Below are 11,330 nucleotides of genomic sequence, written 5' to 3'. Positions count from 1 at the left end.
GTCAATACGGGTCGGACGCTGGCATCGGGGCTTCGGCGGGGGGACGGTGTGAACAGCGGGCGAGGAGTCCAGTAGGGTGGTAGGCTCCCGTGGATCTCTTCATGTGATGCGACCAAACGTTCGCGCCTCCCTGATCCTCCTTCCTTGGGTTCTCCTTTCAATGTTTCTCCGCTGCGTCCCTCGAATACCGTCTGCTCGACTGAAGAGCCACTGCGGAAATGAGAGGCCCCGGATCGCTGCCTGCTGCTGATATTGCGATATAAATATAGAAGGATGACTGCCCTTGTTTATGAAACCCGTTGCTGTTTATCCCCGCGCCGCTCCTCGAACTTTAAGCTTTGCTAGGTCTCGGCAACACCAACTTCACCTCTGCTTCGACCCCGACTTCCCCCCGGCTCGATACGACCATGGCGGCCAAGGGCTCCGGCCTGACACGTAACGATCCTCGCTCTACATCACAGGAATCTCTGGTTCCTGCGGTGGGGGAGCAAAGCGAGCGCAGAAAGTTGTTGCTCGTCTACATTCACGGTTTCATGGGAAATGAAACGAGTTTCCGCAGCTTCCCAGCGCATGTCCACAGCATTCTTGCAGTCCTGCTGGCCGAGACTCATGTAGTTCACACCAAGATATACCCACGCTATCGGTCCAGAGGGAACATCACCGTCGCCCGAGATAGTTTCAGCGACTGGATCGAGCCGCATCAAGACCCTCTGACCGATGTCGTGCTGCTGGGCCACAGCATGGGCGGGCTACTGTGCGCTGAGATTGTACTAATGCCGCCCAGCCACCAAGCAAGCCGAGCTCTCAATCATCTCATCCTCGGCACAATCAATTTTGATGTCCCATTTCTGGGAATGCACCCGGGTGTTGTCAAAAGTGGTCTGGCGAGTCTCTTCTCACCTGCCGAAGAACCACGCGATGCCGTCCCTGAGTCATCATCTCCAGTCCCTGTCGGCGATGGCGGACCTGGTGGAGGAGTCGGACCAGCAATAGCCGCCGCTCCGTCTCGAGCGGACACCTTCTGGTCAGGCGGGATGACCGACCCAAACTACAATCCTCATTTCGGAAACGACACTGTGCTACCCGTACGGAAGGGCTGGCAGAGCGCGTGGCACTTCATCACGAAGCATTCAGACGATCTCACAGGCGGAGTGAAGAAACTAGTCACCTCTCATCTCGAGTTTGGCGGTGCGATGGCTAACTATAGTGAACTCAAGACTCGCTATGCTAGGATACGTGCACTAGAGGAGGAAGATGAGCGTATTCGCCAATCTGTTGTTGAAGGTGGAATACCACCAAGGGTCCGATTTATCAACTATTACACAGCAAGCACCGGACGGCCTAAAAAGCCAACGACCCCTTCACGCAAAACGTCCGACATTGCCGGTGATCGGGAGCAGAGTAGGCGACCCTCCACGGATATTCCAGATCTGGCCCTGAGTGGCGAAGACTGCGCTGGTGGGTCCGAGGTCGACGACGCCCGCTTGGACACGAAGATGCGGTCTCCTTCGACTTCTAGTAGCAGGAACAGCAAGCAAGGGACAGGGGCAAGTGACGCGAAAGTAGCTCGCAGTCCATCTCCCGTTGGAATGATGAGCCTTAGCCCAAGACCAGAGCCTGAAGATCCGGAGGAAGACTTTGACGATGCGATGGAGACTCTCACCATCGGCGACACAAACATGTCTAGTGCTTCAGCACATGACGTGATCGTACCATCGTCTTCGTCTGTAGACTCGCCTAGCGTCGCATCTTCGATGCCCGTCGATCTTGAAGGTCTTTTGCCACCTCTACCCGCGGCCCCGCCACCGCTAGACGTCAGCTTCATAACAGACAAGGGGACACGCAAACTCGTCGAGAAGGAACATGCGAAAGCGGTCAAGAATTACGAGAAAGCAGTCAAAAATCGTGCCAAGCTGATTGAAGATCACAAGAAAGCTACCGAGAAGCAGGCCCGGAAGGACCAGAAGGCCATTAGTATAGCTCAGCGGAAGGAATCCGAAGCCAAAAAAAAGTCCGATGCCGACATGACGCACAACGAACGCGAGGCGCTGCGGATGGAGCAAGAAAGAAAGCGTATGGAGGCGGAAAGTCGGAGACTGCGCGGAGAGAAATCACCCACTCGGGAGGACACCCCAGAATCAGACACAAGACCAAGCATGGAGACCAGAGAGCCCTCGAGTGTGACGGTCTCTACGATGCATACCGCGAATGAAGAAGACACAAACTCGCTAGCGCCACAGAATAGCAAAAAGGAGGACGACAAGACTCCGCCCAAAGACCGCATGTTCTGCACCTTGCCGCCAAAGGACTCCAATGGCGAGCGAGATCCATGCTGGTTACGTGTTTTCATGAAGAATGTAGACGAAGTTGGCGCACATTGTGGCTTGTTCTTTGTCGATGAAAGGTATGAGAAGCTGGTGGGTGATGTGGCGGAGCGAATCGAGGGTTGGGTCAAGGAAGACATCAATCTTCGCCTGCTGCAGACAATGAGGGCATGAGTGGAGGGTATGTAGATAGAAAACTTCCCCGCTTGTAGTCGAGCATCATTCGAAGAATCCACCACCAGTGTCATCGTCGCTGGAACCATCATTCTCCTCGATTGCCTCCTTCGTAGCCTGCTCCTGTTCACGCACTTCCATACGCGAATTCGTCTTCTCTCGCTTGGTTTTTCCTTGGGTGGGCTTCGTCTCGGCATGATCAACTTCCTCTGCATCGTCGTTTTGCGTCAACTTGCCTTCCCTTAATTGCTCAAGCCTGTTCTTCCCCTCAGCCATGCATTTTCTCACCAGCTCCCACATTGCCTTATCACCCTGCCTCTTCCCCTCGACCTCCGATGTCGCCGGCTCTCCATCCTCCTTTCGCTTCCTCGTCGGATAGAGACTGACGTAATGCTCATCCAGCGGGAAGAAGAGCGCATAATTCAAGTCCACCTCATATTCATCCACCTCCTTCCCCAACTTCTCCCTCTCCGCCTCATCGCCCTCACAAGCCCTCAACGCCTTCCGTGCCTGCTTCAACCTCCGCTCCGCTTTTTGTCGCTCGAAGAACCGAGGCTTGTGATACCGTGAGATTAAATCACTCCTAACTTTTGCCTTTTCCGTGGCTGCCAGTTCACGTTCCGCAGTCTGCAGCGCGCGCTCTTTCTCCACCCGAACGTCTGCGGGAAGTTCACGTTCTAGCAATCTGCGAAGGGATCGGATGTTCGATTTGATCGCATTTGTGGTATGGGCCTTTTTGAATGATTTCTTGCCAAAATTCTCGGGCGGTACAAAACTGCCAGTGTTGGGCTTGAAGCGTTTCCGGGACTGATGGGTCGCATTACTAGACTGACCGGCTCGCTCGTCGGGTGCCTGTCTCTTGGTGGCCATGGTATGGGATGTTGTTGTTGGACGGCCGCAAGGGAAAGCGATGTACTGGTGTTGATTGGGTGTTTGACCCAAATATTGAATGGGCTTAGCCTTCTAAAATTCCCAAAGTCTCATTTGCTGGCCATGTAGTCTTGGCGCACAGACCACCGAGTGCCTACTACTGCTTTTCGAGAATTGTGCGATTATTAGTCTAAAAGTGGAGTAAGCTATCTAGGAGGTAATGCGTTGATCGAGAGCAGGATAATACAAATTTATATAGTTAACGGCTAAAGAACGTGCATATAGGTACTACCTATTCGCGAGGTATTTAAGCTTTTTAGGGCTGAAAGTCCTATTTGCGAGCTAGATATATAGCTACCTTAACGAAGCAAGGTAGTCTATGCTCTCCCAAGACTACCTACAGTAGCCTAATTACTGACTGTGAGCTGCGAATAACCGTCGAGGAACTGATACGCTGTTCGATTCATCACTTTGAGCAAATCGCATGTCTAAATGGCCGAGGCGTCTATCCAAATGTAGGTCGTTAGATAACATCGCCAGGCATATCAATCATCACAGCCATAGCCTGGATCGGCTTCCCTCCTTTCAACTCTCACGCACCGCYCCAGTGGTAGCCGCAACAGCAGCCGATGCTCCACCATTTTCCATCCTGTCGACCCGAGAATTCATGACTCGTTCCCATGCAATCCTAACAAACCGACCGAGAGTCGCCCAGAAGTGTCTTCCAGCCTCATGCTCCTTTATGCGTCCCAAAAGCTCCGCGACCGTCTCCCTGACATCCCGGCTGGGATGAAAGAGTCCCATGCCGATGAACAACAAGCCCGGAGTCTGCCCGCTTCCACTGCCAGCAGCCTTGTTCTCCCAAATGCCGTTAGCCACCACTGCAAGCAGCTGGTTGATCTCGCCCTCTGTGCTGACAGCATCACATATTGCCAAGTAGATCTTTGCACTTTGATCTTGCCCGAGCCGTAACTTGGCCAGTCTATCGTGAAGATGCTGCAGATCCAGATGTTTGACAGGACGATGTGTGTACAGAGCCGCGAGATCCTGGATGAAATTGTAGTAACTTCGAGTGTTGCGCCAGCCCTCTATTCTTGTAGAGTTGGCAGCCAATTCGCTATTCTTCGCTTGGGCGGTGGGCCAGACGTAACCATGCCCGGTGACTTCTGGCGGGAGCGCAGAATCTGTCCTTCCGCCTGGAGACGTAACAGGCGAGTCCGTTGCAGGGAAGCCGACTTTCGGACTGTCGATATTGTGAATGTGCAACGCGCTGGCGCCGTAGACAGTTTCCTCGAAGCTAGACGCAAGTCGTGTGAACTTTCCAACCCATCTGCGGAATTTGCTCCTGATTGCATTTTCGCCATGCCGCTCGTTGATACCTGCCAAAACGCTTTGCATGAAAATACCATCTCCAGTAGCATCGCCGCTCATGTTGCCATTTGGAGCAGTATTACCGCCCAAGCCGGCGGACAAGCTTGCTCCGGCGCTGACCAAAGAGGCAATGCCCGTTCCGMCGGCCGCTATTGTGCCTGGCTGGTGGGTGTTCTGATGGAAGAACGCGACGCCCTCGGTAAGAGGGGCTTGCTCGATGCGGTTGGAAATTCGAACTTTGCCTGTGCTCAGATCGCAGAGAACATCCCACCACTCTGTTTTGAGAGAGAATGCGGGATTCGTTACCCCAGCGATGAAGCCTGGTACCTTTAGAAGATCGTCGATTTTGGTTAGATCTGTGTAGGGAAACGCGTGTCTGGTGAAGCCACGGAGAAGGCCTCCCGATGCAAGAGCACATGCAGCCAATACGGCTTCTGCAACTTCAGAGCTGGGAAGATTGTGGCCGAGGAAGATGACCCGCTTTTGCGTCAATAGTGCATTGAGTAAAACTATGATGGGATGGGTTGTTGCTCCTGAAGTTGTCAGATGCGGATGTGTGGGATTGAACGGAACCGGAGAGGTCGCGTGAGGTGTACTAAAAGTCGTAATCAGCTTGATTAGACTAAAGTCTCCAACCGTCTCCGGGCTCACTGCTGTGGGAATCTTGACCGGCACTGGTATGTTGGCGTAGTGGACAACACTTTCAAACTCATGTGTATCCCGTGGTAGCCCATATCTCGCCCTTGGCTGGAACTGGGAAGTGCCCGATTGCTCCATGGAGACTGCAGCTCCATCTTTCTCCGCGCTTTCGGCCATGCGCTGGGTGATCATGGTCTCGAACTTTTCAAGAAATAGGTCCTTTGCATCACTGCCCTGCAGAATCGACTTCTCAAGAAAGTTCAGACGTGGGAGGAGGGAGAGATCCATGCTGTTTACAGCTTCGTACAGACTCGCCAACGTCTCGACTTGTGGGTTGGCAAAATACATCTCCAAGGCCAGTAGCAGTAGAGGCTTGTATATGTGTAGGAATGAGTGTCGCGTGCAGATTGCCATGGCCTTGACCACGGCACCACGCTTGACGGTGTTGTCCTGTTTCGTGTTGACAAGATTGAGCACGTATACCAGCGGCGGACCATCCTGAGTTCCCTCATCATCGGAGGAGTCGTCATCATCTCCTTCCCATTGCTCATCATCGGAGTCGGCCTCATCCTCGCCCTCATCGTCGGCATCTGCATCCAGTTCCTGTCTCCGCCGTCTGCGTCTTCGTCTCCTTCTGCCGTCATCTTCGTCTTCCTCTGTCCCAGCGTCTTTGTGCAAAAAGAAAATTGTCCAATCCTGACTTCGCACATGCGCTTGATCGGGCAACATCAACTCAGCCAACATGTGCTCGTCGCCGCCGACAGGGCCTGGGTACTGATGCTCCATGATGCTGCCGCGATCGATGTCGAAGGAGGCTACAAGAATGTACTCTACATGTTTCTCTCCGTCCAAAGGATATTGGCTCTTGAGCGTCCTAGACGGCGCCTTTGACACCTTTCGGTGCGGTGAAATGCCATTGCGATTGGCATTGTCGTGGCCATGGAAAGATGGATTCGCCGAAGTGGGCGTGTGGGTGAAGGAGGGATTCCGTGACCGGCCGCCCAAAGAATTTGTATTGGGACGCAAGCCCGCAGTAGCCATCTCTGCGTGCCGTCAACACCTTTCTGTACCTCCCTGTCCAATGCTGGAGTTTTGAGGAACCTGGGACATGCGGACCCCTGCAGCTCCGAAACGTGGGGGATGGGTGCATGGGGCACTCGGAGTCGTCCGGTTTCCGTAGCGACCGCCGGCAACCGCTTCCCAGTTCCCGTCATCGCGCAACGCGCCTTATGGATCGGTTTTGAAGTAGATTATCTTGCCAACATCAAAGGAACAACGTTCAATACCAACGATGCAGACGAATCCCAATCGCCTTTCGGCGAATATCCGAGCGTCGCCGTTCAAGCGGCAGACCAGCAGTGCTTCACCAGCATCGTCTCCGACCAAACAGAGCAACAACAACCTAAGTCTATCCCCCGAAAAGACAAGTCCATTTGTACGACGGCCCAGCCAAATCAGCAACTCCTCCGAGCGTCCCTCGAGCCCTTTTGGTCGTCCCCTAAGCGGCGTCAGTATACCTGCGTCTCCCTCGTGGAAGGAAAGCCCGGCAGCAGAAGACACATTCATCTCGCGGAGACAACCCAGCCCCACGCCAGTACCAGACGAGCCAAATACGCCCACAATCCAGCTCGGCAATTCTCCAAGAATCCACAACGGAGCGCGAAAATCTTCAGAGGAGCAACCTCTCGACTCGCCCTTCACCGCACCCGGTCCCGCCAATTTGCGACCAACCCCACAACGAACGACGATACCATCGACTATCCGCACGACCCAAGCAACACATTTATCGCAGCCAAAATTTGCCCCACCACAGCTCGTAGTCATGGGTGGTCACGGAGGAGCCTACAATCATATTCCCCAGTCTCTTCTTCATAGCATGCGCGAATCGTTCGAGGTGCTGGACAATAGCAACTCTGGAGCCATCACATCTGCCTCCGTCGCCGAGATGCTCTCTCAGCTAGGCCTTGACAATAATCCAGCTGCGTTACGGTCATTCTTCCCACCAAATGGCCCAGGACAGCTCAATCTTGCACGATATTTGGACACGCTCTCTGGCCCGCTAGCTGATCTTTCACAACCGGAGGAGCTTCGCGCGGCATTCGAGGCTTTTGATGTTGACGATAGCGGACAGATTGATGTCTCGGTACTGAGAGACGCGTTGCTACACACTGCTCCAAATCCAGGCGAAGAAATGATCAAGCTGAGTGAGAAGGAAGTGGACGGCATTCTTGGGGAGTTCGCAGGACGGCGGGCTTTCGGGTCCAAAGGAGTCAACGCATCAAAGGGCAAGGGAGACGTTTTCAAATATAGGGATTTCATGGCGAACGTCGGACCAACAGCAACGGATAACGATCGGGTGGCAACCTGATTGGTGAATAGCGCAAAGAGATCAATGGGAACATGAAACGATGCTACGCCCAAGGCGCAGGTCTAAACACTTTTCCCCCGTCTCGTTCTTGTTCAAGTCGCTCCACAAGGGCCGGCAAACTCTGTTCTAACGGTAGATTACACCTGACACCATCCGACCCATCTGTTCTCCTCGGAACTCCCGCAAAGAAGGCTTCCTCACCCCGTACGCCTCCCATGTTGATCACGGCAATTCTCTTGCCCTGATCCTTCGCCCTCTTTACCAGCCGCCAAGCCGAGTACGTGGCGAGGCTGGATCCCAGCACCATCAAGCTGCTCGCCTCATCTATGGCCGACTCAACGGCTAGTTTGACTTGGGCCGGAATCGACTCTCCAAACATGATGACAGCGGGCTTCAAAATCCCAGCTTCAGAGCCTTGCGACCATGCTCCATCGGTGTCCACATCGACTTTCCGGTCTTTGTCGGCCAGGCACTTTGGGCAAGGAGGGTAGCGAAATGTGTTATAATCCACTCCCGGCACGTCCACATCTCCATCTGGATTCGTCTTGAGCCCGCGTTTCTGGCGCTCTCCAGGATCTTCCGTCCCAAGAGCTCCGGACTCGATCATTTCTGCCAGGAATGCTTCCCACGAGGGGTTCATTCTAGCCAGATCTCGTTGAAACTCGTCACGATCATACTCGGTTCTGCAGGTCAGACAGACCGTCGCTCGGAGGTACCCATGCAATTCTATCACTTTCTGCTTCGGGCTCATGGCTTGCGAATGGAAAGAATCCACATTTTGCGTCACGATGCTTTTGACCACTCCTAGTTCGCCAAGTTGCCGCACAGCATGATGCGCCGAATTTGGTTTTGAACGGTTGAGGGTCGTCCAGCCAAGGAAGCTCCTGGCCCAATATCGTTTTCTCGCCTCATGGCTGGCGGCGAATTCATGGAAGTAGATTGGACGATAAGTCTTGTTGAGGATATAGGTTCCCTTGGCTCCCCGGTAATCTGCCAGACCACTTGCCACGGAAATACCTGCTCCACTGAGGATGAGTGTGTCGCCACCATTTCGTCCAAGAAAGTTCTGTAACGCGTCCACCGCGCCTGCGACTGTCGAAGCTGATGCCGGAAGACTCTGGGGTAGTGGAAGAGGCTGTGTGTACGGGATCCGCATCAATGGCATTGTCGCGTTGTGACCGGAGAGATCTCCCACGGCCACGCGTGGAGGAGATTAAACTACTGCGATGGCGTTAATTCAGGTTGTGGCGTCATGGATAGATCGGCTCTTGATCGGCCGTGAAACGCGAGGCCAATGTCACCGCATCTCACGCACTGCAGTGTTCTCAATGCATGTGCAGTTTCCATTGTCGCCTGGAACATAATTTCAGCCGTCCTGCCAAAAGCCCGAGGTGGCACGATTGCGTCGATGTTTGAAGATCGTCCCTTGGTGGTCAGGCGTGCAAAATTATTCGTCGATGAAGCATCAGAGGGACGGACCGCAAGTGGGAACGCAATCTTAACACCAACATGCATAGGACTCGCTTGAACTCGCCACGAGGTCGCCTGTGAACCTTGTGTTTTGGGGTTGATTGATTTTCATCAACCTGGACCCCGATCAATCGCTCGCGATACGCTGGTTGATGAGTGCATGGTAAAGCATTGAGAGGTCCCGGCTGTTTAAGCGTTCAAAAGCACCTGTTGGGCGATGTAGCATACACTCCGTCGGTGGTGGAACTTGCATCGGCCCCCCATGGAGCAGCAACCTGGGCCATCGTGGCAGGTCCCCTAGAATATGTACGCAGTGARAGTAGGTATATTAACCGCGTGCTTCGCGAGAACCTTGATTCTGTTTTTCTTCCAGACATCCATTCCATCCTCCATCATGGAGGCTCAGGCCCATTCACGCCCACTGTCCAAGACTGGACAAGATATTATGACCAGAATGTTGCGCGGAAAGAAATTCTCGTTCGTAGCGAAGATTGTTGAACTACCCAAATCATCCTCATTGGGTGCACCGAACACCACAGCTGCTATGCAGCGCCTGCCTGACGACAGCACGAAAGTGCTACCAGCGAGCAGCCACGAGCCTTCACCTCGAATTGTTGCTTCTTCCATGGAGCCTTCGCCACGTTCTTTACGCTCTTTTCATCGACCAGCATCCATCAAGATTCAGCAGTCAAACGGACACACAGCCCTCACCACGGCCGAGCTCAGGCAAAGAATATGTGAAACGAGAAACGATACCCAAATCACCATCACCCAGGTTCCAATTGACAGGCGCGAGCCGCTCCCACCAACACCGACTACGCCCTTTTACTTGAACGTCATGGGCAACAAGCCATCGAGCATAGATGGCAGTCCAACTCCGGATGTTGGACTGCCGCACGCGGATTCCCGCAGCGCTAAGGTGGTGTCGCGCAAAAGCTCGTTCAACGTCTTCAAGAGGGTCGACAGTCGAAGCCCTTTGTCGCGTGAAGTGATGGCCAGCGTCATGTCGGTGATTAACCAGAACAATCATACTAGGGAGGAGTCGGACCCTGATCTCAATGACGATGTCGACGACGACGATGTGAATGAAACCACAACCGCTGGCGCCCGCTCCCTTCTAGACCGGTCAGGAAGCACCGACATTTGCTTCTCGAGAGCATCTCATGTGCACTCTGCATCTGCGGCCACCATGATCCAGGACAGAGCTCGTAGGCCATTGAGCGCCTCTACGACCGTTCGCGACTTGCGCCAAATGGAGCACCACCGGAACGGCACGAATGATTATAGCCATGACGGAAGCGACGGGCGGTCAAAGCCATCTTTGCATAATGCAGGCYTATCTCCCACTCTGCCTTCCCCATCACCCTTGCCAGAGGATAGTCCACACAAGTACGGCTTGAGAGACAAAATGGACACCCCGGAATTGCCTGCGAAGCCAATTACCATACCGAAAGCGAGGCGCAAGAGCAGCGGCCTTGAAATATTCAATGTGAGCCGTGACTGACCGAAAACGAGTGAGGATAMCGCTGACATCAATTCAGGAAGCAAAGAGCCTGCAATCCGCAGCATCCTTCCTCAACGGTCTGAGCACTTCCCGTCGCCGCGCAGAATCGGCAGCGGATACATCAACATCCTCCTGGGTAGCGTTGAATGCTCCGTCGAGGCCTTCGTCAACAATGCCATCCTCGAGACATCCCTCTTCCGGTTTTCAAGAAGTCGAGGGACGTCGAAATGGCCACAACTTCAAGTCGTCAGGATTTGCATACTCAYGCCCACTCAACATGAACCAGTTGAAATGTTTTCGTGGCCACGGTCGCATGCTTCTCAGCAGGAATAAACATGCACCGGTTGAGTGCGCGGTCTGCCACATCGACGATGAAGGAGAGCATTTTAGCTGCAGCTGGTGTGMACTCCGAATGTGCAAGTACTGCCGCAAAGATTTTGCAAACCGCGGCATGAGCGCGCTGCGTGAGAGGATAAAGACTGCCGAGCTTGGGTCGAGCTCTGAAAACAGTTCTAGCGAGAGTCTTGCTCAGGGACTTTCACGCCGGAGTTATTCTCGGATTGCGTATTGAGGAGCGTGTATCTGAGTCGGTTAATATGTGGAAAGCTCT

General features: G+C 53.7%; 6 protein-coding genes; 3 read left to right on the top strand and 3 right to left on the bottom strand.

The window, feature by feature from the left end:
* Nucleotides 1–407: 407 nt before the first annotated feature.
* Nucleotides 408–2,498, top strand: RCC_02425 (uncharacterized protein; the record flags this gene model as incomplete). The annotated part of the gene is made up of 1 exon (XM_023767716.1): nt 408–2,498. The coding sequence occupies one exon, from the start codon at nt 408–410 to the stop codon at nt 2,496–2,498; it is 2,091 nt and encodes a 696-aa protein (XP_023623484.1).
* Nucleotides 2,499–2,543: 45 nt separating this feature from the next.
* RCC_02424 (uncharacterized protein) lies at nt 2,544–3,368 on the bottom strand (the record flags this gene model as incomplete). The annotated part of the gene is made up of 1 exon (XM_023767715.1): nt 2,544–3,368. The coding sequence occupies one exon, from the start codon at nt 3,366–3,368 to the stop codon at nt 2,544–2,546; it is 825 nt and encodes a 274-aa protein (XP_023623483.1).
* A 585-nt stretch (nt 3,369–3,953) lies between these two features.
* Nucleotides 3,954–6,164, bottom strand: RCC_02423 (related to Protein mesA; the record flags this gene model as incomplete). The annotated part of the gene is made up of 1 exon (XM_023767714.1): nt 3,954–6,164. One exon carries the CDS (start codon nt 6,162–6,164, stop codon nt 3,954–3,956), a length of 2,211 nt encoding a protein of 736 aa, XP_023623482.1.
* A 505-nt stretch (nt 6,165–6,669) lies between these two features.
* RCC_02422 (uncharacterized protein) lies at nt 6,670–7,746 on the top strand (the record flags this gene model as incomplete). Its single annotated transcript, XM_023767713.1, has 1 exon — nt 6,670–7,746. The coding sequence occupies one exon, from the start codon at nt 6,670–6,672 to the stop codon at nt 7,744–7,746; it is 1,077 nt and encodes a 358-aa protein (XP_023623481.1).
* Nucleotides 7,747–7,789: 43 nt separating this feature from the next.
* Nucleotides 7,790–8,353, bottom strand: RCC_02421 (related to sirtuin type 4; the record flags this gene model as incomplete). Its single annotated transcript, XM_023767712.1, has 1 exon — nt 7,790–8,353. The coding sequence occupies one exon, from the start codon at nt 8,351–8,353 to the stop codon at nt 7,790–7,792; it is 564 nt and encodes a 187-aa protein (XP_023623480.1).
* A 1,407-nt stretch (nt 8,354–9,760) lies between these two features.
* Nucleotides 9,761–11,291, top strand: RCC_02420 (uncharacterized protein; the record flags this gene model as incomplete). XM_023767711.1 has 2 exons in its annotated part: nt 9,761–10,705; nt 10,758–11,291. 2 exons carry the CDS (start codon nt 9,761–9,763, stop codon nt 11,289–11,291), a joined length of 1,479 nt encoding a protein of 492 aa, XP_023623479.1.
* Between the last annotated feature and the right edge of the window lie 39 nt (nt 11,292–11,330).

The sequence above is a fragment of the Ramularia collo-cygni genome, assembly GCF_900074925.1.
Source record: "Ramularia collo-cygni strain URUG2 genome assembly, contig: RCC_scaffold03, whole genome shotgun sequence".
In the NCBI taxonomy this organism is placed as follows: Eukaryota; Fungi; Ascomycota; class Dothideomycetes; order Mycosphaerellales; family Mycosphaerellaceae; genus Ramularia; species Ramularia collo-cygni.
Note: the sequence above shows the minus strand (reverse complement) of the source record. Positions and strands in the feature narration are given on the sequence as shown.